Source organism: Polyergus mexicanus, unplaced genomic scaffold (assembly GCF_030449975.1).
Source record: "Polyergus mexicanus isolate NDT 795.1 unplaced genomic scaffold, iyPolMexi1.0 SCAF_5, whole genome shotgun sequence".
Classification (NCBI taxonomy): Eukaryota; Metazoa; Arthropoda; class Insecta; order Hymenoptera; family Formicidae; genus Polyergus; species Polyergus mexicanus.
The window spans coordinates 468778-495731 of record NW_027223325.1 but is presented as its reverse complement, the minus strand read 5'-3'; the positions used below and the strand labels follow the sequence as shown (position 1 = coordinate 495731).

At 39.1% G+C, this 26954-nt stretch overlaps 3 protein-coding genes across 6 annotated transcripts; 1 reads left to right on the top strand and 2 right to left on the bottom strand.

Moving 5' to 3' along the window:
• The first annotated feature begins 16 nt into the window (after positions 1-16).
• On the top strand, positions 17-4568 carry Beta-man (beta-mannosidase). 2 transcript variants are annotated; one of them, XM_070296209.1, is made up of 12 exons: positions 17-179; positions 294-654; positions 863-895; positions 1000-1146; positions 1219-1367; positions 1454-1659; positions 1739-2006; positions 2086-2812; positions 3003-3431; positions 3580-3794; positions 3882-4085; positions 4161-4568. In XM_070296209.1, exons 2-12 carry the CDS (start codon positions 552-554, stop codon positions 4479-4481), a joined length of 2802 nt encoding a protein of 933 aa, XP_070152310.1. In that variant the 5' UTR covers positions 17-179; positions 294-551; the 3' UTR covers positions 4482-4568. The 2 variants fall into 2 exon arrangements, with proteins under 2 accessions (XP_070152310.1, XP_070152309.1); XM_070296208.1 differs by having other exon boundaries at positions 17-654.
• A 343-nt stretch (positions 4569-4911) lies between these two features.
• Positions 4912-9285, bottom strand: LOC138933433 (transmembrane protein 245). 3 transcript variants are annotated; one of them, XM_070296137.1, is made up of 10 exons: positions 8595-9285; positions 7985-8492; positions 7512-7906; positions 7280-7444; positions 7016-7214; positions 6661-6845; positions 6487-6587; positions 6372-6389; positions 5944-6246; positions 4913-5863 (listed from the first exon to the last, which is right to left on the bottom strand). In XM_070296137.1, exons 1-10 carry the CDS (start codon positions 9108-9110, stop codon positions 5680-5682), a joined length of 2574 nt encoding a protein of 857 aa, XP_070152238.1. In that variant the 5' UTR covers positions 9111-9285; the 3' UTR covers positions 4913-5679. The 3 variants fall into 3 exon arrangements, with proteins under 3 accessions (XP_070152235.1, XP_070152238.1, XP_070152237.1); XM_070296134.1 differs by having other exon boundaries at positions 4912-5863; positions 7512-8492; XM_070296136.1 differs by lacking the exon at positions 6372-6389 and having other exon boundaries at positions 7512-8492.
• Positions 9286-10026: 741 nt separating this feature from the next.
• On the bottom strand, positions 10027-25628 carry Puf (ubiquitinyl hydrolase 1 puf). Its single transcript, XM_070296576.1, has 11 exons — positions 25431-25628; positions 24592-24688; positions 23879-24224; positions 23493-23790; positions 22634-23377; positions 15777-22570; positions 15509-15699; positions 15067-15244; positions 14765-14931; positions 13974-14644; positions 10027-13907 (listed from the first exon to the last, which is right to left on the bottom strand). Exons 1-11 carry the CDS (start codon positions 25471-25473, stop codon positions 13078-13080), a joined length of 10359 nt encoding a protein of 3452 aa, XP_070152677.1. The 5' UTR covers positions 25474-25628; the 3' UTR covers positions 10027-13077.
• Positions 25629-26954: the final 1326 nt, after the last annotated feature.

Sequence of the window (26954 nt, the reverse complement as noted above, 5' to 3'; positions counted from 1 at the left end):
TAATTTCTGTAAAATTATCTTAATGCACTGAAATGTAAATTATTATATGATATTTTTATACTAATAAAATTTATTGTTTATAAATAGCATTAAAATATTCAAATTTTCAAGAATTTTCATTAACCTTTTATAAAGAAAGCTTGACACTCAAAACACCCTCACTCCTGCAACTCGAAGAGGTATTGGGACTTGTGATTTTTCTTTGATAGATAGAGTTTTTATCACTTAAAAATGTATCTATATCAGCTATCATATGCAAAGGGATAATATTATCATTTTCTCTCAATATCAAGGTTATGGATTGATAAACTTTGGCCTAATCTAAGGTGATAAACTCTGATAAGAAAAGTGGAGTGGTCTATGCCGGTGGATATATAATAACAAAGTTCTCCTTAAATAAGAAATCGCTACTCGTTTTTATCCTTATATTTATCGGAGCTTGGCATATGAAATGCGAAAAATAATAAATAAACTTCTTACTGAATTACTTTCAATTTTTGGTTTCAAGTAATTATCTCGTACTTCAATATATCTGTATCACACCTGCTAAAATGAAATTCTTCATTTTGATATTATGGATTTCCTTTTTAATAAATATACATTGTCAATTTATAACCCTAAATGGCGCATGGAGAGGGACCATTAATATCTGTCGTACGTATTATCAAATATTCTTATCCTTTCTCAAAAATAGGTATGCCATTTCTTTTTGACAAACTTCTGAATATATCATATATGTGATAAAAATCACGTTTGTATGTATATAATTAGTACAAAGAATACATATATACGTCCTCATAGATGATTTAAATTACTACAAGAAATATATATATATATATATATATATATTTTTTTTTTCTAGATAAAAAGGAACTCTTTCGTGGATGCAATAATAGTAAGAGAGACTTGGACTTGATTTTTCATAAAAGTTACATGATGTTCTTTCTTTTTTTTTTATATTTTTATCTGTAGATACTCTATAATTATTCTTTTCTATAGACATTAACTTTAGCGCAACTGTTCCTGGGGGAATTTATACAGATTTATATAGGAATAACATAATAGAGAATAATCTATTTGGAAGGAACGATGTCAATAATCGTTGGGTCGGAAATCAATCTGTTGTTTACACCAAAAATTTTAACGGTAAATAAATTAAAATGAGTATAGAATTCTCTCTCATATATAAATATATATATAATCTAATAACTTTTCTAGTAAACAGTGATTTTCTAAAAGCTCGCAAGATAGTCTTGATTTTTTATGGAATTGATACATTTTCCAATATCTCCTTGAATGGTCATATGATTGGACAGACTTCAAATATGTTTTTGAGATATATTTTTGATGTGACAGATTATATCAAGGTAAGAGAAATGTGTCAACCAAACAGCATAAAATATATTCCTTGAAAATTCCTTGTAAATTTTGTTTTTATATATGTGATATACAGGAAGATCAGAATCTGCTGCAAGTCGCATTTCGTTCGGCTGTCAAAGTAGCTGAAGATTTATATGATGAACAAAGAAAAAATTACATCGTACCACCAGTATGCGTACCTAAGGAATATAATGGACAATGTCATGTAAATCATATTCGTAAAATGCAAGCTAGTTTCTCATGGGACTGGGGACCAGCTTTTCCCTCGGTTGGCATTTGGTAATTAGAAATCATCCATCTTACAATAAACTTCTCGTTTATATTTTTCATCAATATAATGTAAGCTATAAGTTTGTAGGCGAAATGTTGAATTGGTTTCTGTAAATGATCTATTGATCAACGATGTTACAACTGACATACGCAGAGAGAAGGACATCTGGAATATCCTTGTTACAATATTTCTCGAAACAACACAGAGTAAGAAGGAAAATTTATCAACAATTAGTTGTCATGTAGCGTCGATATTGCACGTTTCGCAAAATGAACTCATCAGTAATACCAGTGAGATCATACTTGATACAAGCGAAAAATATATAAATATTAACATCTCACTCACTGTGCCTGCAGTAAGTTCTTCTACACGATTATCATTAATATGTGATTACTTTTATATTTTTAATAATATAACATTTTCTTTCTGGCAAGGACGCCGTTGAAAACTGGTGGCCAAACGGTTATGGCAAACAACATTTGTACCATTTGACTACCACTGTGACAACGGCGAACGGTGTACTGCATAAACGGATCCGCGTGGGCTTTAGAACGGTGGAGTTGGTGGAGGAACTTTTAGAAAAAGGATTGAGCTTCTACTTTCGCGTGAATGATGTACCGATCTTCGCTAAAGGCAGTAATTTTATCCCAGCCAGCGTCTTGCCCGAACTAGGCTCGAAGGAAGACACTATCAGGCACCTGTTATTATCCGCCAAAGAGACACATATGAATATGCTGAGGATATGGGGAGGCGGTGTCTACGAGTCCAAATTGTTTTACGACTTGGCTGATGAATACGGGATCATGCTCTGGCAAGATTTCATGTTCGCGTGCGCCATGTATCCCACGAACGATTCCTTTTTAAAGAATGTTGAGCAAGAGATACTGCAGAATGTGATACGTTTGAAGAACCATCCAAGCATCGTGCTCTGGGCCGGTAATAACGAGAACGAAGCGGCGCTGTATGGAAATTGGTACGGCACTGGGTCCGCTCGAATTTACAGAGAGGATTATGTGAAGCTCTACGTAAATCTGTTAAAGAGAGAGGTGGAGAGATTAGATCCTGTAAGACCGTTCCTCGTATCTAGTCCTGGCAACGGGGCGTACGAGGAAACATACAACTATACCGGAGTAAATCCTTATTCGAATCTTTACGGAGATGGTAATATATACAGAATGTCCTATATATAGATATAAATAGGATACTATTGTAGTCTTTGTCAAAAAATAAGCTTCTTTTTCCTTTGTTAAAAGATTCGGAAATGCGTTGTTTTCGAGATATCTAATTTTTTAATATGCCAATAGAACACATTTACCAAAGATTAAATGCACTTTTGTCGTATATTTTTCAGTTCATTATTATAATTATATCAGAAATGGATGGGACATCACCCAGTATCCTCGGACAAGATTTTGCTCCGAGTACGGATTTCAATCTTGGCCGTCGATATACACGATAGCGACCGCTGTGGAAAATGCGAAAGATCTTCACGTGGACAGTGATTTTGTGAAACATCGACAACATCTACCGTTCGGCAATCAGTACATGCGGCTGTTGATCTCACACAATTTTGTTATACCGCAAAATAATGATAGCGTGCGAGATTTCGCTAGTTACATTTATCTCAGTCAGATCAATCAGGCCGTTTCCATCAGGATACAAACGGAAGCTTACAGGCAGGCCAAGTCCGAGGTGAATTCCATAGGCGAAGGTATGACAATGGGGGCTCTCTACTGGCAGCTCAACGACGTCTGGCAAGCTCCTTCATGGTCTTCGATAGGTATAGTCGAAGACATTTTATATATGATAATCTTGTAACTAGAACTATATATATAGAAATATTCTATAGCGCAATTTAAACATATGAGAATTTTTTTGAATCTTAATACATGTCGTTTGAAAGCTCTCCATTTACGTCATTTTTGCAGATATCGAAGGTCGCTGGAAGATGCTTCATTATTACGCCAAAGATTTCTTTGCACCTATTATCGTTACACCACACTTGTCCATTTCTAATGAACTGTCGATATATATTGTATCTGACCGATTGTATACATTAACAAATTGTACAGTGGAAATTCGTGTTTATAATTGGAAATCCATGACACCCGTATTTGCAAAGTCTTTCAATGATATTATAATAGTGAATATCGATGGAGAGAGAAAAAGCAGCGCGTGTATACGCAGTCTGTATGCGTAAATATTCACATAACTATATTAATTCTTTCAGGAATCCAATAAAGCCATGAGAATTACATCTTTCTGGCTAGACGAATTTCTCGTTCAAGTAGGTTGCGGATCATTGGAATCCGCCAAAAGATCTTGCATAGCCGCTTTATTTCTCACAGATAAATCTGGATCTTTGATCGCTCCAGTCAATTATATATATCCTGATGTACTAAAAAATGCAGATATACCAGTAGCCAATGTTACTGTAAGCGAATCATCTTGATATCGACATTTGACGTGTTGCAACTGTCGAAGAAACGATTGATATCTCTCGTTTCAGATGGAAATCGAAGAGAATCACTCCTTACCTGGAAAACTTTCCAATTATCCTGATTTCAAGTTTGTGTTATCGACAGACAATATAACGCTCTTCGTGTGGCTAGAGATGAGCAATATACGCGGTCGTTTTTCTGAAAATGGTTTTCACATGTTCGAGAGAAAAAAAGAAATTATTTTCCATGCGCACGAAGGGACCACGATCGAATTGTTGCGGAGCAATATAAGACTCGCTACATTGTCCGACATTTATAATGCACGTAGCAATTTTGATGACGACTACTCTGTTTTAGAGAAACAGAAAATTTATATTAATTGTACATAATATTTATGTTTTTGTTATATAATTACGTATGAGATATCGATTAAAGAATTACTTTATGTATTATAATTATTTGCGATAAATATATTGCATACATAAACTTTTTACTATGATGTAAATAAACTCTTTTATTTCATTATATCGTACTTTTTTCAAACTGTTCTTGACGGAAAGTAAGTATCGTAATGTAAATAAATTTCAAATCCGATAAGAATAATAAGCACGATTACGGCTCCACCAAGTATCATGGACATCAAATTGGACATCGCGCTGCTATCGAGGTTTATGTTTCGATTATTTCAATAAATTATAAATTTAGCGTATAATATACGCATTAAACATTGAGAAAATTTATTACCATAAACACATATTTTTGGTTACACGTTTAACATGAAAAATAACATGTTAAGTCTTGAAGTCAGTACATTTCAACACATTTTTTGTTTGCATATAAAGTAATCGATATATTAGAAACAAAACACATTAGTACATAATACATAATACACATTAATATATAAAATGTAATACATAAATAAAATTATCATATATGTGTAATTGCCACAGATCTATATATATATATAATATGTATCAAATTTATAATCAGAGATAATGGAAGACTAAAATCTATGTCGCTTCAAACCAAATTTCGTCAAAAATAGAAAATGATGATTATATTAAATTTAAAAAAATAATTTGTTTTTATTATATATGTGTATGATATAATTCTAAGGCTAATAAGCGTAAGTTGAGATTTCTTCCTGTTAGTTCTCTTATCATATAAAAATACATATATAAAGCACATATGAATTTGAACAGAATTTGGACCAATCAAATGAAAATATAAATAATCACGAGCATCAGCGGAGAAGCTATATATACGAAAACTTTGTAAAAAATTATTTTATATAAAAAAGAAATATTTTATATAAAAAATACTAAATAATTAACTTCTCTTCATGTTCGCTGATATTCGTCGATAATTGTTAGTGATTGGTCTGGATTCAGTTTTTATATGTTCGTGTGTGCATTGCATGTTTAGTCCAGCCATCGTACACGGTAACTTTTATAAAATGTTTAATATAAAACTTTGGATCTTATAATTCTTAATAAAAGCTAGGGATTCAAGCCCGTAGCTCGCAACATTATTAAGCAGAGTAAATTAATTTGTTAGAGCGAAAGCGTACCGTTATTTTGACTCGTATCATGGTGTGCTGGAATACGCTGGAAGTATAACTTCCTCTTCAGGCGAATGCAGATAACGTCGACTTAAATTGATGATAACCATAATGCAACATAGAAGCAAAGGGCCAAAAATTGCTCCCTCTACGCCTAAACAGAAAATTCCACCTGCTATCGATAGGCCTGTCAGATAAGGATGCCCACCACTAAAATCAACAAAATATATATGCAAAAATATTGTATATTGTATGTGATTGGAAACTTATATACTATGAAGCGATCTTACCCTTTAATCTCTTTATAGAATTCCGTCACTACTATGTTACACGGAAGAAAATGGAAAAGAAAGAAAGGGATAGCGAGCATCGATCCGCGGGTGAACCAGAGTTCTATCGTGGCCGGAATGCAGGCAAAGTATGCATCTAAGAAAGGAACTGCACCCAGCATAGTCGCGAGGGCCGATGGTAAGTAGACAATCTTCACTTGGAATAAGTTGTGTATGAACCACGTCCACATACCGAAGAAGGAAGCGAGCTTGAAGGTCGCCGCGAACACCCCGATTACCGCTTCTTGTAACGCAATAGCGAATCTGGAGAAAGTCAGCATTATACCTTGCATGCTATTTTTATCGCGCGAAAAATAATTGACTTTTCATACATAATCATATTATTTAAATAAATATTAACTCCAATTACTATACGAAGATTAACTTACCCTTCTATGTGTGTTGTGCTTGTTAGAAATAAAGATAAATATTTTTGTATAAAATTCAAAGTTCTTGCACACATGCACATATACATACAAATGAAAAGTATAGATTTAAATTTACCTGTGACAACTAATGGGACTGAACATTGTTGTCAATTCAATGGGTTTGTAAGTTTTACCACTGGAACTGAGTAAGTAAAATAGAGTCGTAAAGAAAACAACCTAAAATACAAAATTCTTACATCTTATATCTTTTCTTTTTATATCAAAGCTTTATAAAACATGTTGTGCATACCGTGCTAAGTACAAAATTAAATACAGCCGATCCACTCATGAGTACGACGTAGAATAGCTCTGTGAATATTGTCAGTATCACAGACATATTGCCTTTGACAATGCTCCAAATAGAATCAAGTACTGACATTAAAATGCCAATATTTTCCTTGGCAAAATTTTGTATGCTTGTCATATTGAAGAGATCTGGAAGAGAAAAGAAGATTTCATATAAACATTCCATTGCTGTATTATATAAGATGATTCACATTACTGATGATATATAAAAAGTGATTCCATATAATAAGAATAAGTCAAAAATCTAAAATGATGAATCATTCTAAATTTCATAAATTTTTTGATACAGAATCACTCACGGAGGGGCATTTTTCCGAAGCTTTCCTTGAAATTCTCCCAAGCGGAATATGCAGATGCAGTGTCTACAGTAGGACCCAAGAAATTTTCATCTACATTCGACATCATCCACGCCTGGTAGAGACGATCCCAAAGCTCCAAGACTTTCTTCTCCATTTGCTCCGCCTTGGACGGTTCTAGATCTTTCACGAGACTTCGTATCTAAGTAAAAGACATGAACCTGTAGCATATGCAAAGAAGAAAAGCAAAAAAAGTAAATTTCTTACTCCTTCTGATATAGCGCTTCGTCCATAAGTGTAAGCATTATCTAAAACACTATTAACAGATTCTTCCCATTTCTCTGGGACCCAGTCGATATCAGGGTTGTTCATCAAGGAGGAATTCAATATTTCACCCGTTACTTGAACAAGATGTAAACCTTCCATATAAACCTATAGACAGAACTAACAGTACAGAAGCAACCGTACAGATCAATGAGATTACGAGTATTTATTGTACCTGTATCGTTATGAAAATAGATGCGCAAGTGGTGAAAACAATCAGTCCGAGTATCACAGAGGCAGTCGCTACCGCGTTAACGGACTCCTTCAGAACATTCCTTAGTTTCTCGTCCACGATAATGCTTACTTTATAGAGACCTCTGATATTGGAAGGTATGAGAGCTTGATGTCGATCCAGGCACCACGACTTGGCCGCTTGTATTGTCAAGTCACATCGTCTGCGTATGGTTTTCCAAAAGCCGAAATAACTACCCAGCTGTTTGACGATATAATACACCAATGGGATCACCAGGATATACGAGATCCATCTGTGCTTCCAAAGAAGCATACCAACGCACGCGTACACCGCTCCATACATATATTTGTCAGTATCGACTTCATCAACTTGTATATCTAAAGACATTCGTAATTCAGCCTTTATTTTGCTGAGGAGATAACGGTCACGTAATATCGTTACAGAATGTACATTACACGCAGATCGCGCTTTATGCGCAGAGGACAGACCAGCATCGGCATCCAAGGACATTGACTTTACGCCGAATTTGGACGCGCCGAGGACTCTCGACGCTGGCCTAGTCACATCTTCTTCGGGACGAAGCGACGTATCCAAAGTACTCTCTTCCTCTAAAATCCGATCGTTCGTCCGCGTTTTATCGCTCTCCGATAGAGCCGATACCTCTTCCTGCGGACTCGGTAATAAATTATTCGTTAAGGCGAAACGTGCGGCCTCCGAGAACGTCAAGTGCCTACCATTCAGCTCTTGACTCTCTATAATCGATAATACTTCGTAAATAAATCCGATCGCGCATAGGATTTGTAGAGCGGCGAAGACCAAGACTCGATAAGTGCCCGCCATACTCGAGAGATACATGGTAACAATGAACCATATTACAAAAGACATGTAACGAAAATGGCTAGAGTTTGATGGCGTCCAATAAATATATAGTATCGTTAGATATCCGATGAGTATTGTAGAGATCTGTAAGATATAAAATCCAATTAATTATTTAGGAAAGTATTTCTGTCAAGTTGACATAGTGTCCACATATACAAGATGAGAGAAAATTAATGCAATTTATACCGTAAAAATATTGCATGTCGGGATAAAGAATCCGGAGACGGTGGTGAACACTTGAAACATCCTTCGCGCGAGGCGTGTCATAATGTTAGGAGTGTAATGATACACGCCTATAGGTGTTAATGTCAGTAATATTGCCCCGACGATATATTTGATACGTGTCCATAAAAAGGAGCCAAGTTTCTCAGAAATATTATCGAATATGTGCACGGGCAGCAGGCTCGCGTTGATGATCAGCGGAGACCGGGATGCTTCTACTTGGGCGAACCAGGATTGTACCGTCGTAGCCAACGAATACTTGAACGGGAATAGAACGGAACCGCATAGCAGGGCCCAGATCAGGGGTTTGACGAAGGGGCTTAGTATAATGTAGAGACCATAGCCGGCTACCGAGACCAGGCACAGAAGGAAGAGCGCGACAGCATTGTAGATTCCTTGTTTCAAAGCTTTCTCGTGACCCGCGCTGAAGCCTGACAGCATGTTGAAGAGGTTATCCATCGACGAGCGAGCGTTATCCATAGCTAATCATGCGCGTTAATAAACACAATCTGTGCTTGACTTATTTCCAAGTATGTTTATGTCATTTCCGATGCGTCGTCGCAAATACAAACGACGGAGAAATGCATTTCAGTCAAGAAGGTACAAGATAACAGCTGATTGCAGTAGCTGATGATGACGTTACTCGCGTTGCGGCTTGCGGCTTGCGGTACACATATATATGTAAAATGGGCCAAAGAAAAGTGCGAGAAAAGCTGGAACGAAAAAAGGTAACTCGATTTTATTGAAATTCAAAATTCAGAAGAAAAAAAAATTTATACTTTTTCTAATCTTCTCTTTTATTTTTGAAATAAAAAATTTATAATTTGTAAAATTTTGTCGCAAGTGAAAGAGTGTATATAATTTGAAAAAATGTTGGATCTGGTATACGATTTGCTCTTTCTTCTGCATATATAAAATAACATTTATATAAAATCTTGCGTATATATTTTAACCAGAGATTTGCTTTTTCTTCTGTCAATCTTATCAGATCCCGTATCAAAAAGGACACGTGAAATATTTTTCTTTCAAAATTTTTTTTATTTGTCGACATATAATCGTGTCTCTCTCTTTCTTATGTCAACTTGATTTTTATACGTAACAATCATCTCTGGAACGTGAGATTCCTTTCTTCTCTAATATGTCCAATGATTAATTGATTAATATATTTCTTACAAAGTTTTTAAATCGGTTTTTTTTTTTTTTTTTTTTTTTTTTGGTTCGAGGGAAACTTTATTCGCCAATCTCCAAAAATGTATAGATTTTCCGAAAGATAAAAGCTAATATGTAAAGGCAATTTTAAATTAAATTTCTTACTTATCTTTTTATAGAATAATTCTTTTCTTATCGTTTTATCGTTAAAAATCCGTTTTAAAAATGTTATTCTACATTTCGGACGGGATGTATAGCAGAATATAGATGTTTTGCTTTTAAAATGAAGAGACTTTTATTATATTATATCGTTCGAAAAACTTTACATCTTAATGATAATAAATAGATAAATGAGAATAATGTAGACACATGCCGCAGATACAAACCCTGACGGAATGATTTAGCGATATAAGAAAATTTTGTGGCTAAAAAAAAAAAATAGATAAAATAACCGAAAAAAGTAAAAAGAATCGCAATGTGCGCTTAACGATTTTTACAGTCTTGATAAATTTTTTTTTATTTCATCGCGAGTGCCTTTTATTTTCAAACGTACATCGTCATAAAATTGTTGCCGATATTTCGAGAGCATGAAAGGTCAACGAAAGCGCCAATATGTTATCGCGTTTTAATGTTGAAATTTGTAATACTTTTGTATATATATAAATGCTCTTCCTTCTATATCGTTTCTTTTCTTTAAAATTATATATATAATGTATGCACATACGCGTGACACGTCATTGATGTGTAAATGATTTTTCGGCTGCAGAATTCAAATCCGTTGTTTTAGATGGATCGTATATACGTATGCTGTGTGTACGTACATATAAAATATTAATAATTAATATATTAATATTTCATGTATATTCACCCTAAATGGAGTTTTCATTAAACAAATATTCGCTTAGAACTGTGGAAATTCTGCACACTATATGCTTAGCATCGATGCGATAACGCATATTAATTAAAGTCAATATTAATTATTTTATATCGACTCTTTATTTTACAAAGAATTAAATATATAATTCGTCAAAATCTAATCACAATTAAAGATCATCGACTTTAATTGCGATTCTCACTTTAGATTCAGTATAATTTTCCGTCATTTTAGTTATAATTTTCCGTCAGTATTATTCTATGATTCTTTCCACAGTATATATTGTTTATCATCTCCTACCTCTCTTTCAAGCATATCTGTTTTATTTTAAACACAGGAAATACGCGCGTACGAAGAAATGTGTGATTAAAAAAGAATAAATCATTTTTTTTATTATATATATGTATATATAATCACGCCAATTAAAGTTTATAATATATGAGTTCATAGATGACACGCTTAGATTGATTATCTCATGAGTGAACGCATTTTTAGAGAAAAAAAGAGAGACATAAAGAGAGAGAAAGCCGATATTTCTTCCGTTCTTTTCATTTTCGTTACAAGTACATCAAATGTAGCGACACATTTAAGATAATCAAGCTGCATCAAGCGGACACTTGCTTATCGTTCGTCTTGCGCGAGTCTATCGAACATTTCTGTTTCCTCGGATTCGGCAACATATACATATATAGAGTCGCTTACGGGATATCTAGAGAATGAGAGCGTTAGTATTAATGCGGAAAAAGTTTTCTGTTAAACAGTCGACCAGCATATCTGTACACGCGCATCTTCTCTATGAGCTTCAAGATTCCTGATGCCTCACTGTAGTTATATCGGATTATATATAGGCGATGTTAAAAGGGAGAAATTATATAAATTTCTTTCTCTTGTATTATACATTTTCATCATATATTTTAATCCAATGCAATATAACTGCAATGAAGAACAGTATGACTTTAATTAGACGCGATGCTATCTAGTACCATTATCTGGCAAGCTCAACGATTATGAAAACGCCATGTGCCAAAAAAATGATTCCAGCTAATCTTCAATTGAAAATAAATATGTTGGCTCGAATGCTCAGTTTGCTGAAAATATTTCGCGAGTGGTTTTATTCATTCGTGATGTGAGATATCTCTGTGGGTATTTAACGGCCGGTGATTGTAGAAAAGTTGTAGTCATTTGCAACAAAAAAAAGTTTGTAAAACGATTATTGAATAGAAAAAGTGTAATCAAGTGGCGTAAGTTAAAAAAGAAAACCAATGGTTTGCATTCGATCCGTCGGAGTTCACGTAATCGACGCGCTGTTATCGAAAATAAATAAATACTAATAAACTTCATTATTAAATCTTACATTAATTCACTAAAAATTTGAATTTCTAACGCTCCATACAAATTAAGATTTCTTCGTATAGTATAGGTACTGTATCAAATTATATATATAATTAGCTGTAATTCATATATATCAATAAATTCTCTCTTTTACCTCTCTTTCCTAATGATGTACAATAGATATTGCGCATAAGTAGAAATAAATAATTAATACCGCTAATATTTTCTTATGTTTCTTGAAAACAAAATAGTTGCTTGGGAAATTAAGAAACGAGAATTTAACGAATTTTTATCTGAAATAGACGAATATTATTGACAAAATAATAAGAGATCTGATACATGTGACAAATTAATAGGATATAATGGCTCCAAAAAACAAATGTCTAAAATGAGACTTACTTCCAAAACTTTATGTGTCAAAAATGAACAAAAGAATACCAGAAATGAGCATAAAAAAAATGTCTGCACTAATGATCAAACGCACTGTCTTATCTGTTTACTTTAATAATTTCTCAAAAGCCTGTGATTCTTTTTATACATAAGCAATTATCGAATTAATTTACTGTTTGAATAAAGTTTTCTGACATAGCGAGATTTAGAGAAATGCTTGTTAAGATTTATAACATCCTTCATATTTAATCGCGTTTTTTTTTTCTGAATACTGGATGGTGTACGTTATATTGCACGTTAAAGTGCTCGTATTAAGTCTTTTCCACGAGACAAATAATCTATCTCACAGCACTAACGAACACGTTCAGATGAAAAGATTATACAGAGTCCAGATGTATACGATAGCGATACGATCTCCCGATTTTATATATTTGAACTTAACGTAACTTAAGTCACCAAAATAACGAAAATATCTTATTCTCCTATATTTGGAAAGTAAATCGCAGTCGAACTTGATACATACATACGATACATATTATGAATTAAGTTATATCCGATTTCAAAGGAGCGCAAACACATCGTAAACTCTATCTGCGCGAAGAGTCATACACATTTACAAGTCGTAGAACCGATTGTTATGTGTTCTGTTATCGTATAGCAGTGTTGCTTTTAGCATCTGCCTACGTTGCGCGCATAATTATTTTAATTATTCTTGCTTTGCACTTGCACGATTGTTTGAAGATCGACAATGGTCTTTTCCAGCATCTCGAGCCACGAGACATTAGTCAATGAGCAGCGTAACTGATTTGTACAACTGTTGGCGGTGGTAACCAGATGCGGCGGCGAGACGGTGCCGCTAGTGGCGATAGTCTCCACTTGAACATTGCCTGATTTGTGCCTGGCAGTGGCGGCCTTATCATCCCCGGAATCGGAAGACATCGTATCGTTCACTGTATCCGCTTTGTCCATATCCGCCTCGGAAATATTGTTCTCCATGTCGATATCGTTGATCGGCGCGCATAGTTCCTTGTCGACCGGTTCACTGTCGCCGCACAATCTACGTCGTTTGGAAGGCGACTCCACTTCCGACGATGAACGGTTCTCTTTTACCGTAATAGTCCGTGTTCGCGATAGCAGGGTCTCTAAAGCCGGCAGCAGGCTGGAGGATGGTTTCAGTCTTGTGCTACTGCTGTAAACGAGAGCCAGGGCACGCAGATCTCCGGTCAACCTGTGCGCCGATGCTTCAACGTCCACCGCCTCCACCATTGCCGTCAACGAGCTGACCAGATTATCGATGAGCAAACATGTTTGCTCGGTCAACACGTGACTAGCCAATTTCGGAAAGAAAGTCTTAAGAAAAGCGTGTATCGCTGGCACTCCTAACGACGATCTTTCATCCAGTAGCACAGCGTCTACATAATCTACCGTATAGGAAGAACATAGAAGAGACGCTATATGCTTTCTGTCTATATGTGTAGCGGCGTGCACGTCCAACCACAATCTAGGGAATAAAGCCAAGTGCAAAGGTACACCTGCAAACATAAGATAAATTGGACTTTGCAATATTCTTGCATCGCGTAATTCGCATCATCACTCACCTTCGAATCCAAGCATAGCACTCAAATTCACTAACGCATCCGTCATACAATCATTATTTATCGCCAATCTGCACATGACATCTATTAGTTCGTGATAAGGTAAGTAAAATTCAAGCAGGGCGCTATCGTACTCCGGATCTACCCCTTTTGATGCCTCCAGTTGAGAATGAGGCACCGCCATTTGTACCATCGGCCTAGCGGGTCTGGTAGGCATCTTTCCAGGCGGAGTGGATCTTCGCGGAAGATACGGTCCAGGCGGAACTGCAGCATGGGATTCCTGAAGAGCTGCATGGCAGTGCGAGAGTAATGGTGCTAGAATCAGTATTGCTTCAGCAGGAACAAGCATTACGAGTTCTTTTAAAAGATCTATAGCCAGGTTTCTCATGTCCGGCGGATTGTATGTGTTTAATAATGTTGCCAGTTTGCGGAGTATATCGGGCCATTCTTTACAATTGGCGAGAATGTTTCTAGCATCCGGCCCATCTCTCGCAGTACGAACGCATCTCACAAGCTCGACAATAATGGCGATCAGTTCGGCCAAATCGCCGGCAACGTGGCAAGCCGTTGCCTCGTGATACATTATATGTAACATGTGAAACGCTTCGAGAGCCATACTTAAGCCGCCATTGTAAACTACATACAAACGATCGTCGTCCGATTCGATGAGAATTCTGGGAAGAAAAAAAAAAAGAATGTTAGTAATACGATTTCAATATTTAAATATATCGTATACATGTTTCTCGTATATTAAGATACAGTTATAGTTATAGTTATAGTTATAATTATGATACCGAAAAGCAGAGATGAGAGTTGCCCAGCACGAACGACCATCGAGTCCTTGTAGATAAGAGGATAGCGTGCCCCTTCTAAATGATGCAATCTCCGCCTCTTCTTGTTCCGTTTGATCAGAATGTCTCGCAACTAACAACTGCATCAATTTAAATAATTCGTCCACCGCCTGTGTGTGTGCAGAAAAGAACCATGTTTGAGAAGAAATTTGGAATAAAATGCTATTCAAATAACAAGTTAGATAAAAATTTATCCAAATAATACCAATCTCTACATGTAAAAAAAAGATTCTCGAAAAGCTTACGGTTGAATATTGAGTAGGATGAGGGGTGATGTTTTTGAATGCCCATTGAATATTCTGATGTGCAGCCAATTGTCTTGTAAAAGTGCGCGACTGCTGGCAGCAAAGCCGCAAGAGGCCGTAATATGCGGGTAACATAACTCTGTTAAATAGGACGACATCCTGGTCTTCGTGATCAGCTCTACAATGAATAAGATGCAAATTATATAAATATAAAAAAAAGGAAATAAGAGTTTTTGTATGTTGAATAATATCAATTCTTTGCATTTGATTAGTCTTTGGAATAATATACAGGTTGAATAATGTTCCATGTCGCATACATGCATTTATATATCATTCTTTCATATAAATAATTCAACTTTTTAAATAAAAACAAAACTGCTATATAATATGTAAACAAATGCAGAGAACTTAAAGAGCAGAAAAGAATACGTGTAATACTCACAATATGTAATTAAATGCAATATTCTTAGTTATGTGCGGATTGTGTAGTATCATAGCAACATTCTCTGGGCAATCGGAGCAGACATGATACCAAAACAAAAGTACCGCTTGCTTATTATGATGCACCGGGATACTCGGTTCCGAAAGCTTCGGATGGAAAAGCGTCCACAAGTCATTAAGATACTGCCCGAACTGTGAATGAAGCAAAAATTATATTTATTTACATTAGATCTCTCTTGTTCTACAAAAGATTGCTAGAATTTACTTACCATTAATTTTTCGGTTTTGGAGACTACGCAGTATGTGAGCAATGCAAAATAGGCAGTGAGTTTCATTGTACCATGAGTTTGTATGTCGATGTAATGTCGCGCGGGTTGCAGTAATCTCAAGAGCGCCGTATATATCTGATGCAATATTAGAGTAGCTTCCGGTGATAGTTGAAGCTCTCTGGACGAGTTGCAGTTTAGGTTGAGCCGATGAACGGTTCGGTAACCCTGTCTAAAGTGCGTTGACGGGACCAGCGATACCAACAGAAAAGCGGCAGCTGAACGGACTCTCTGATTGGAGTGTTCCAGAAGAAAGTGTTGTAGCCACGTATCAAGTCCTTGCAGCACCCAAGCGTGTGCCAATTTGCTCCTCGTCACCGCGTGAGCTAACCACTCGAGCGCACCATGAGGAGCGACTCTCGCCGCTTCCCAGACCCTACCTAAGATCAGTTGGGTCATGCAAGGCAATCCGCTTAATCCCGAACTTTCCGTCAGAAGTGTCAATAACTTGAAGAAAGGTTGACACACGTCAGTGTGCTTCATTATTGCCTGGAATATCATCGTGACGACGTGTATCGCCAATCTGTCATTCCAACGACATAACGATTGAATCAAGTTCCTAGTTTGAGTGAGATTAATGACATCCCGTGTCTGTTGATACAGAAAGGGAAAGCCTTTGCCACCTGCTACGGCGCTCAAATCTGCCGGAGACAAGGCCAATCTATGATCCTGTCCTCTACTGCGCTCGACCAAATACGCAATCAACATAATCATCTTATCCAATGATGCAGGTCGGAGCTTTTCCGAAGGCACGGTCACGATCTCCTCCTCTTCTTCCTCCTCGCTAACCGCGTCGACAAACTCGTGCGTTTTATGTCCAAGATAAAAATTTACCATCGTGGAGATGGATTGCACCCTGATGAGAAAAACAGCCTCGTCATCACCCATCTTGCTGAACTCGTATAAGAAACTGAAGTACTCGGTGAGATGCTTAAGATGTTGCTTGGCATGTTCCATAAGTGATAATAACATTCTAACGAATAGCGTGACACAGGATCGTGTGCCTACCGTGTTGACGTCATTCTCCTCGTCGCAAAGAAGATATAGAGGCACCTGAGTAGCACGCAATCGTTGAATCACGTGGATGCATAGCCGTTGAAACATCTGTCTGACCATCTGATTAGGACACTTGACTAGAATCTGAATAGGCCACCACGAGTCGCCGGCCATGCGTTCGAGAAATCTCGCGCACGCGCCCGGCGATCCGTTGAATTGCTTCGTCAGCAGTTCCACCCATTGCACCATCGTCGGCTTTTCCTTAGCATGTATGAACGTTTCCATAAAGAAGGACGTCGACAGTTCCGCGGACATCTCCGTAATATCCGGCTGCACGGACAGCAGTGTCTGCGGTATATAGCCGCATATCTGCCACATAAATCCAAAGTATGTATGCTCAAATATATTCTTATCCTGTAAAAAGTGCATATTGTCCTGCCAGATCCAGTCTTCGAGCTCCTTGTTAAGCTCTAGCGGTGGCAGTTTGTTCATGTTATTGCGTACTAGCGAGGATGACGATCGCCCGGTATTATTATCGGCATTATTATCGGCAATGGGACTCGACACGGTGGCTTCCTCTTCCTTCGTTTGGTCACCGGGATCGGCACACCATTCGTAAAATAACATATACGCCGAATTGGTCTTCTCGAAGCTAAAGTCCATGAACTTGTCTGTCACCGAATCGTATGTTTTGCTGGTCATCTCGCCACCGAAGCATTCGGCCGCGATCTGATTTGGATCAAACGGCTTGACTTCAGCATCATTGAACAAGAACCACTTATCCTTGTTGGGAGACGTACGATCCCTGATAAAACTGTAATAATGCCCGCCGTCCGCCGTTCCCGTATGAACAGTCACGCCAATTAAATCGTATTGATAATGCTCCATTTCTTCCTCCTGTATTTCCTCTTCCACATCGTCCACTAACAACGGTCCCGAATGTTCATCATTTTCGGATTTTCTCTTCTCAAGCGACACAGCTTTCTTCTCGTCCTTATAGTGCTGTGGCATGAGTTTCTTCTCGACGTAACCAGACATATCCAGTCTAAGAGGAAAACTGAAATGCGTGTTGACCTTTTCTTTCAACATAGTACCCATATTAAAGGTGTAGCGCATCGTGTTGAAACATAATATATGAGGCAGCTTTTTAAAACATGCACGTTTTTCCGCGCGCGCTTTCTTCCCACACTGCGAACACGTGTACATATTGTCACCTTCCAACGTATCCTTGACCGTGACTTCGTCCAAGCTTTCATAGAGATTCCTCATATCCGCCACTTGACAACGGACAGTATAGAATTCCTCCAAGGTTCTACTAACATGCTCACAATCGAGCGAAACGACGTTGTTGGATATCACGCCGCAGAATAACGTCTTAACCAAGTTTTTCAGATCGGACGTCATCTCCTCCAATTTGGAAACAAGATCAATGAAGAATTCAGCCATGTCTTTCTGCTCACCGGTATTCAGCGGCTCGTGGTTCATCGTGTACACGCGACAAAAGCTTCTCGGATTATACGCTTTCCTCTCAGACTCCAACAGGTACGCAAACATTCTCTGCAATTCTCGCAAAGTCAGCTGATGCTTATTAGCACGACTGCAATCGGCGCCTAGTATAGAGACGCGCGCTTGCGGCATCATGTACAGATGTTGCATGCAACTGGCCATATAACATGTCGCACCAAGATTCGTCAAGCCTACGTAGCCGCAATCGGAACGTCCGTCCTCGTGAGGCCAGTAATCCCATGGATACGGAGAATGCGGTCCAGGACGATGCTGAGCAAGTAGCTTCTCATGCAATATCCTATAATTATCGGGTGCCGATTTCACCAATTCGACTAGAAGATCGAAAGCGGCTGATCTGGACGCTTGGCTCTTACACTTGGGTACATGCTTGCTCCGCGGATTCGGCAAGGCAAACAGAAAGTCAAATACTTGATCCAACAGATTCTGCCCGATCTTTCCTTGTTTGCAGGGAGGGTTATGTGTCATTATGTTGCACGTGAGATTAATCAATCCAACCAAAGCGTCATCTTCCACCGTGTTATGCCGCGTCTCCAAGTGTTCCCGATTAAGCACGGAGTCGATCACCCGGATGGCCAGTGCCTCGAGATCGATAGTTGTGCCAGAAGTCTCATCCGCCGTATTCTCTCGAATCGCTTCGTCCGGTAAAGAATCCACCAGACGACATATTAACCAAAAGTAGTCTTTACAAGCTGGTCCATAGGGCTCCTTTCCTTCGTCCAAGACTGAGTGCAGATGCAGCGGTAAATCCGGTTTGCGGTGAGAAGGTTGCATAGCTTCGGCGATCACAAGATGCTCCAGCAGAGTATTCAACATGGGTACTATCATCCCTGGCATCTGTTCTGAGTTGTCGTCTTCCACACCGGTACTACCTAAGCATAGTTTGTACAGAGCTGTGCATACCTCACGTCTCACCGCCGGCTCGGGATCCTCTAGTATCAATCTGCGTAGCCATGTTTTCCCGAATGGCTCGGACGATGAGAACAGATATTGTCGTACCGTCGAATCGCTATGCACCCAACAAACCAATAGTGCCATGGCGTAATGTATCACTTGAGATCGGCCAAAAAGTCCGGTTTTGTAATGATTCGGATCGAGCGGTAACGAAGCATCATTTAAAATGCTCGTTATCCTTGACATCACTGTATCGACATTCATCATTCTCAGCATTGCCTCGCTCAACTTAGGCACCAATAGCGGCTTATCTGCTTTGTTGCGTTTCTTTTCCTCTTTTACGACACCGAGATGACAAAGTTGCTTCAACAAACTGGCGAGGCAATCCTGTTGCCATTCGCTGCCGTCTCCCTGCTCCAAACATCCTGACATAAAGATATCAAAAAGATGTCGGAGTCCACCGTGTTGCACAAATAGGGTGGACCAAGTTATATCTTTTTCCTTATCATCCTGATTGTCGTCCGCATCTCCGCCACCTTGATACGCTGATGCAGCCGTCGATGAAGCGGTAGAATTGCTCGATGACGCTTGACTCGTCGTACCTCGTCGACTCAAAGACTCAACTATATAAAGAGAATACATCAACTTTTGCGGACTCGCCGGATCGAGTAATTCCTGAAGAGATGTCTCGCCGAGTTTCTGGAAACCTCGCAATAAAGTCGGGCTTGTCGGTAATAAAGTGAGCGTGTCCCAAACTCTCCTCGAGAGCACTTGAGCCTTCGTATGAGGTATCTCTTGCCCACCCTTCACGGTTGTTCTCATGGCGCTGAGTGTTCTCATAAGCGTAAACAATTGTTCAAAATACTGCGGTCGGAGTAACAGTAAGGTCGGCAACGATTCTCTAGGAGGGGGCGGTAACAATGATGGCGAATCCATATCCCGTTTGCTGCAACGACCACTGCCGCCATTACCTCTACTGGCACCAGGTGAAATGAATACCAATTGACCATCCTTAAAACCCATCTCTTGTAAAGTCTTTTCGTCAAAATCGATAGTTAATTCTTGCCCCTGAGTGATCATTCTGATAGGACCATCGGTGAGTAACGATCCTAAAACCGAGCCGCCATTCGACATAGCATTCGCGGAGGCCGCAGACTTTTCTTGAGTATTCTGCGTGTCGTCCCACCATTTGGCTACTTCAGCTCGCAAATCCGCCACGTAATCGGTGTTAAGAAGAGTAAAACTCGTTTTCTCCGGTATACCAGCAGGTTGCACGAAGATTCTCAATTGTTGACCCTTCTCGGACGTGTTCATGGCTACGTAGCATTGGCTGGCAACGCCTCTGCCTTCGAGTACCCAGCGGCGCAAATGATAGGCGTAGCGTTTTCGAAAGGCTTCTAAATGCGTCCTCAGTAAGAGCAAGGCGCGTTGTATGCAGCGCAAACTAGCCTCCTCATTGCTCTCGAGATCAGCGCTAGCCGCCGCGAGATGCGTCATACACTGCGAAACGAATTCCGCTTCTTGCGTTAGCTGTCGCGACATGTAATAGCCGTTAAGATACTGTATAGCTGCCATACTGACGTCAGTACTTTTCGCCTTTAAAGCAATCCGCCACAAAAAATCCATACCCACTGAGTCCACATCTCTCAACGGTCTGTCCAAATGCGCCGCGGCCAAACGCGCCAAATTGCATAACTGCTGAAATAGACTTAGGCCCGTCATGCTAATGGTTTCCGGTGGCAAGCTCGGTAATTTACGCATGCACAGATGCTTCAGTGTGTCCATTCCTAAAGCGTGCTGCTCCGTGGATTTTGCTTGACTAAGCAACCAACTGAAAAGCTCGTCCGCGCATATCGGATCCTGCGACAAGCATTGCCACAATATATCCACTTGTTCCAGACTCAAGCGAAAGCAATCGGGCGAACCTAATGGTGAGAAGATTGACGATAGAAATTGTAGTCTAACTTGTATTTCCGTTTGATGGGAATACAAATTACTCTTCGGTCCCGTGCTAGTGTACGTCTTTAAATTATTAAAGAAATGTTTCATCATGCCGCGCTCACGATCAGCCCAGGTCGTAATCGTGTGCGCGTCCATCGCTCCAAACTGCTGGAAACTCGCGAGCAGCTTTGGCAACAATCTTAGAGATACGACCACGGAACGATTAGTCGCCAAATTCTCTAAGCAGCCCTCTATAAATTTCATCGGGATTAAGCGATCAACGTTAAAACACAAAAGATTGCACAGCGCTTTCTCCGCCTCCAAGGCCAGTCCTTCGCCTAGCTGACCAATTTTATCATCCTGAAGAAGATCCCACAGTAATGTGTTACCTGGCTTACAAACCGTATCCAGATTAAATTGCGAATTCAATCTGGTGGCCGTTTGTCGAGCGGCTCGCACTTGCGACGGTTGACAGACCGATCTTCTAATTGTTATGGTTGAATGCGAGTGATGAGGATGATAAGCTTGCATTTGAATAGCAGTTAGATGACGCGCCGCCAACTGGGCCAATTCTTCCTCGCAACCGCTCTCTTCGCCATCGAAGTCGGCCATATTCTTTTCACTCTTGTTCGATATTCTGCTACTGTATGAGCCTTCTTCGTCGGAAAGCATTTCGTCCAAACCCGAAGGTAGGAACGTGGGACCAGTGGCGTGCACTAATCCAGCAAGCTCAGATATTACCGCACCGGGACCGTCCGCGGCGGCGAGCACGCCCGCTACATCGCTATCATCCTCGTCACGTGAACTGTCCGCCGAGTCAGCCGCTCGATCCACATTGTATCCCACTATAGACATGTATTTATTCTTGTTGGCGCGTCTTAACAGCGCCGCCGTGGTTGGAACTTGTTGATCGTTTGGGTCCAAAGCTATCGCCTGTTGCTTAACGCGGTCCAACGCATCGACACTCTTCGGTTCATCCAAAGAAGTTAAAGCCACGTCTAGACTATTGTTCAATACATCTTCCGTTCTGCTTTTCGCGTCTACAAGCAAATCCTTCGATTTCACATTGTCGTCTTGACCGACGATATCTTCCAGCGTTTTCTCAACGCCGCTCAAAGAGCGCTTCTGCGGTCTCTTTCGCTTACGCAGAATCTTTCGCTTTTTCTTCTCATGTACAAACATCTCCTCCGTATTAGACTTCTCCGTGTCCGCTTCGGCATCAGATCCGCTCTGCTTGTTCTTTATCTCCTCGCGAATAGCGCTTGTCGATGAATCCTTAGGCAATTCTCTGTTACAATCAAATTTATCAGAATTCAGGTCTTCGATTTCATTGAGACTCGATTCGATGGTGGTAGTCGTCAGACTCTTTCCTTTATAATGTCCTACAAATATACAACAAATGCATAAACAATATTAAACAATATTTAATCTAAACACTTACGTACCTTCACCATCGCTACTATCGGCCCTTGCTTGTTTTCTAGGCGACGGTCCATCGGACAATGTCGGACTAGGCTCCTCCTCATCGTCTTCTGGACTACTACCGTCCATACCGCTCGGATCGCTGCTGCTACTTCCACCGACTCCACTGGTACTCCTCAAAATCTCTCTGTTCTTCATTACTAAACCCCTGGGATAAGCCGAACGACCGGAGGTCCAGATAAACTTGATCAAAGCAGACGCTAAAAACAGACTTTGCTCTGTGTGATCCTTAGGTTCTAGTTTGCCTAGCAAAGAGTATAGATGAAGTACGGGAGTAGGAGCCAGATGTTTGACCAAAGGTGCCAACAGGTCATAAACCGGTCGGCCGCAATGCTTCAATTGCGCGGCTTGCCACATAGTGTCCATGTCCGAAGACGTAATTCTACCCTCCATAGCTAAAAAGCTTAATATAATGTGACTCTGCTTAATAACCTCTACGTGTAAGTTTGGTCCGAATATATGAGCTATGATGTTGTTCTCGGTCAACCAAGCCGCAAGCGCGTGTCCCACTTGTTCGACCTCGGCAACGGTCTCGCTATTGCAGAGCTCATTAGAAGCGGTGATATGAGCGTTTATCTGAGCTACACCAGCCAGCCTCATAGTCAAAGTTGTACTAGTAAAGTATTTAAATGCCAAGTCGAGCCCATCGCGATCGAAGCTCGGTAACACAGCGTCTATTGGATCTTTCACCGCGCTCCACATAAAATCTAAAAAAACGCATGAAAAAATATTATTGCGGTTTAAATAGAAATAAATTTGTATATCTATGCGCAACTGCAAATCATGTGTTAGTCTGCATTTCTTTTAATTTCATAAACATACCTGCCATTGTTCTAACAGCAGGAGTACGTAATTCCTTGTCCCCTAAACGGCACATATACTTCATGACACGACTGCGTAATGGTATAAATAGTTGGATGACGCTACCGTAGTTTAACCAAAGTTTGAGATTACAAATAACTGCAACCATAGAATGCGCAAGGCTAACAGGCAGTGTGCTTTCCATATCAAAACAAGCAGACATCAAATTAAAGCCTCCCTGATGGCAAAATATAGATACAGCACGGATCAAAGGCGCCGGTACTTCGGGATCGTGCGGTTCGCAGTAACCACCTTCGTCCTGCCAATTATAAAATGATTCAGTGTTATATGTAATCAACCAAAATGCAATCTGCAAACATGCGACATAAATTGCACACGAGTCTTACCTTGACGGGAGCTAAAGGATTAATTACACCGCCGTGCTTCATAGCGATATAAAGAGGAAAATTTAATAAAAATATTTTCGAGAGAAGATGAAATAATCTTTCCCTATCCTGCTGCGACCATATCTGTTTCGTCTGAGCTTCCACTTGTGCATGCTCTGTATTGTCGCTGGATTTTCGTTTACTATTTTTTTCTTCCTCTTCCTTCCCTTCTTCAACAGTCTCCTTAGCGACATTTTCATTTTGCTGTATAACTTGTAGCTGTTGTAATGTACAAAGTACAATACTTTGAGTTAGCCTTATAAATCGATCAAAATTTTTAATCTCACGATAACAACACATACATTGTCTGGAAAAAAAAATCACAATGTAATCATATTTTGTAACTAAGTATATGTATATATACTTAACCATAAAATTAAACTCTTTTGTTACAAAAAATTACTATAGCGACTTGCCACAAAACATTCACTGTTTATGTAAAAATGTTATAATAATTAATTGTTAAATCATTAACTAAATTTCGATAATTATTTATAACTGATGTTTTTTTTTTAACAAATTAAATTTCAACAAAATTTCTATACATAGAAAGTAACTATATTTATTTGTCAAATAAAAGTTTCATCGCATTGTACAGCAATAGTAGTTTTTATTTAGGAATATCTTCGTAAGAAAAAATGAAAGATGACAAAAGATTGAATGAGTTAACGTACCTTTGCACCCACTGATTAACATAATGCAATGTCGTGTCGACGTCTGTTATGCATAACGTCGCCAATGCATCCTGTTCCTTCGACGAACGTTCGTCATCTGAGAGAATAAAACGTTATAAAAATAAAAAATTTAATTAATGTAAATTAAAAGAGTACCATATTTAAAGAAGAAACTTAATTTTTTCAATGCATAAAATCTTTTATTTGCTGTGATATAAACTTACAGTTTTCCAAAATCAACCAATGCGTGTTTTTACATTAATTAAAATATTACTTTTTTTTTCGAATATATTGAAAGTAAACATCTGCAATATGCGAACGATTTCAACAATAAGAAGTCAAAGTTATCGAATAGAATACGAGCTTCGGTGAAAAATATTTGAAAAACGTGTCGTTGAGAAAATTATAACACTTGTACATTTCAAAATTAACTGATTCTAGAAAGGAATTCAAGCCTGATCCGAAGATTATTGAGGAATCACTCATTTATACGAAAGTGATGATAACAAATATAAAAATGTTTATATGAAATGTGTGCTTAAGAACAGCGCGAGATATTCGATGTTTTTGTCCGTCAAACGGTCAACGGGGTATTAAGGTTATAAGACGCTATTTTGCGATTTATATTTCGCTTGGAAGAAAGATTTCGCGCGATCGCGATTTTTTGCCTTTGATGTCAACGATATTATATTTTCGATGACGATATTTCCCTCGGAGAAATTCTCTCGCGATCCACTCGCACGGGCATCCGTGAATCTCGGCGAGAATGAGCGCGACAATAGGTTAAGAATCGGGAACGGAAACGCGCTACACTGTATATACACAATATTAGCACTTACAGGAAAGTAGGAGATCGTGAAAGTCGACGCACACATCGCACATGGTGCCCAGGTCCTTTCAGCCTAGCGAGAGGCTCTCGGTCACGTCAAGTTCATCACTCGCGCTCGTCACCGATGCACGTCTCGCCACAACGGTGACAATATTATTAAACATTCCCCGTATTCGCTCGACTGTCCCCGACGATCACCACCATATTGCTTTTGTGCGGCAAGGCTGCGCGTCCACTCGCCGCTCACTTCAGACGCCTCGTATTCGCGGTCACTCGGCGTGGTGGGAGAAAAGAAAAGATACCGACGAACGATAGTCGTACACGCGATACGCCCAATTCGAGACCCGATCGACGGAATCACGGAATGATTAGTCGCAATTATATAGTCGTAACGGATAATGCACGCCGCACCGATTAGGCTAATTAATCCAACGTTCGTCGAGGCGAACATATCATTGTGACAGAACACAGCTGATCGCCGCCATGTTGAATCGCGGTGCGCGTCGCGATTTAAAAATCCGTTTATACAATATACACTTTCCCGGAAGCGATCGCGACCTGAGGACGACAGAGTCGAACGATAAATGCAACTATCGCCCTTCTCCATTTTTATAATAATCCTGTTCTCCTCTCTTGCGTGAAGATGAAACGCGTGACTTCGTCGGAAAAGTATATTATTTGCATGAATTAATGTAAATCACACGTACTATATATATATATATATATATTGGAATTGCAAAATACTATGGGAATTTGTTTATATAGACTTCATGCAATAAAAATCACTGCAATATCCTCGTAAAAATTTTCAATGATCAATTGTAATATATATATAATAATACTTCTTCACGAATTCTCGGAAGACAATTTTAGCGAAAGAATCACACATATATGTTCCATATTTTATATATCTAATCTCATTTTTTTCAGTGGATCCAAGTATATCGAGCAAAAATCGAAAACATATCTAGCTGATAAGAATCTCTTTTGTATAGAACAACGGCTTTTATCCCTCTTATAATTCTCTTCGCGCCGTATATATATAATTTACAATTTTGAGGGGAAAAAAGAAACGTAAATTTTTGTTACCCTCTTTTCGCGCTTTTGATTTTGTATTTATATCTAAATAGCCTCATATATAATATATATTCGTCGAGACAGCGATGAGCCGGAAAAACGATGAACGGGAGAAAGATTCACGTTCCTATATTAGACGTTGCGCTTGACAGATGCCCGCGACAGCTGATTTCTTCGCATCTCTTTTTCTCGAGCTGCTTTCGGATCAACTTTCAGTCGCGGTCGTCAGGACTGCATATATTTCGCTTCGCCAGACGTGTTCCATTTCCGTTTCTTTCACACCGTAATAGTACGGCTGAATTGTGAATTAGAGCAAACCCTGGCGAATTCAAGAATACTGTGCAGCGTCACCGGGACGACAATAATAATAGCGATAGCGATAATAATAATAATAATAAAATATAACGGCAAACCCTTTGCGTGTTGGTGGGTGGCGAGCGGCGCGTATACGGTCCTG

Bases quoted from the DNA above. Each gene is read 5' to 3' on its own strand.
- LOC138933433 (XM_070296134.1), bottom strand. From the start codon at position 9,110: ATGGATAACGCTCGCTCGTCGATGGATAACCTCTTCAACATGCTGTCA. The intron at 7,445-7,511 runs GTACAATAAATA...TTCTGTCTATAG, and splicing joins CTATTTTCATAACGATACAG to GTTTATATGGAAGGTTTACA. The intron at 5,864-5,943 runs GTAAGATCGCTT...TGTTGATTTTAG, and splicing joins TTCTATAAAGAGATTAAAGG to TGGTGGGCATCCTTATCTGA.
- Puf (XM_070296576.1), bottom strand. From the start codon at position 25,473: ATGTGCGATGTGTGCGTCGACTTTCACGATCTCCTACTTTCCT. The intron at 24,689-25,430 runs GTAAGTGCTAAT...TTATTCTCTCAG, and splicing joins TCACGATCTCCTACTTTCCT to ATGACGAACGTTCGTCGAAG. The intron at 24,225-24,591 runs GTACGTTAACTC...TTTTTTTTCCAG, and splicing joins GTTAATCAGTGGGTGCAAAG to ACAATGTATGTGTTGTTATC.
- Beta-man (XM_070296209.1), top strand. From the start codon at position 552: ATGAAATTCTTCATTTTGATATTATGGATTTCCTTTTTAATAAATATA. The intron at 1,368-1,453 runs GTAAGAGAAATG...TGTGATATACAG, and splicing joins ATGTGACAGATTATATCAAG to GAAGATCAGAATCTGCTGCA. The intron at 4,086-4,160 runs GTAAGCGAATCA...CTCTCGTTTCAG, and splicing joins TACCAGTAGCCAATGTTACT to ATGGAAATCGAAGAGAATCA.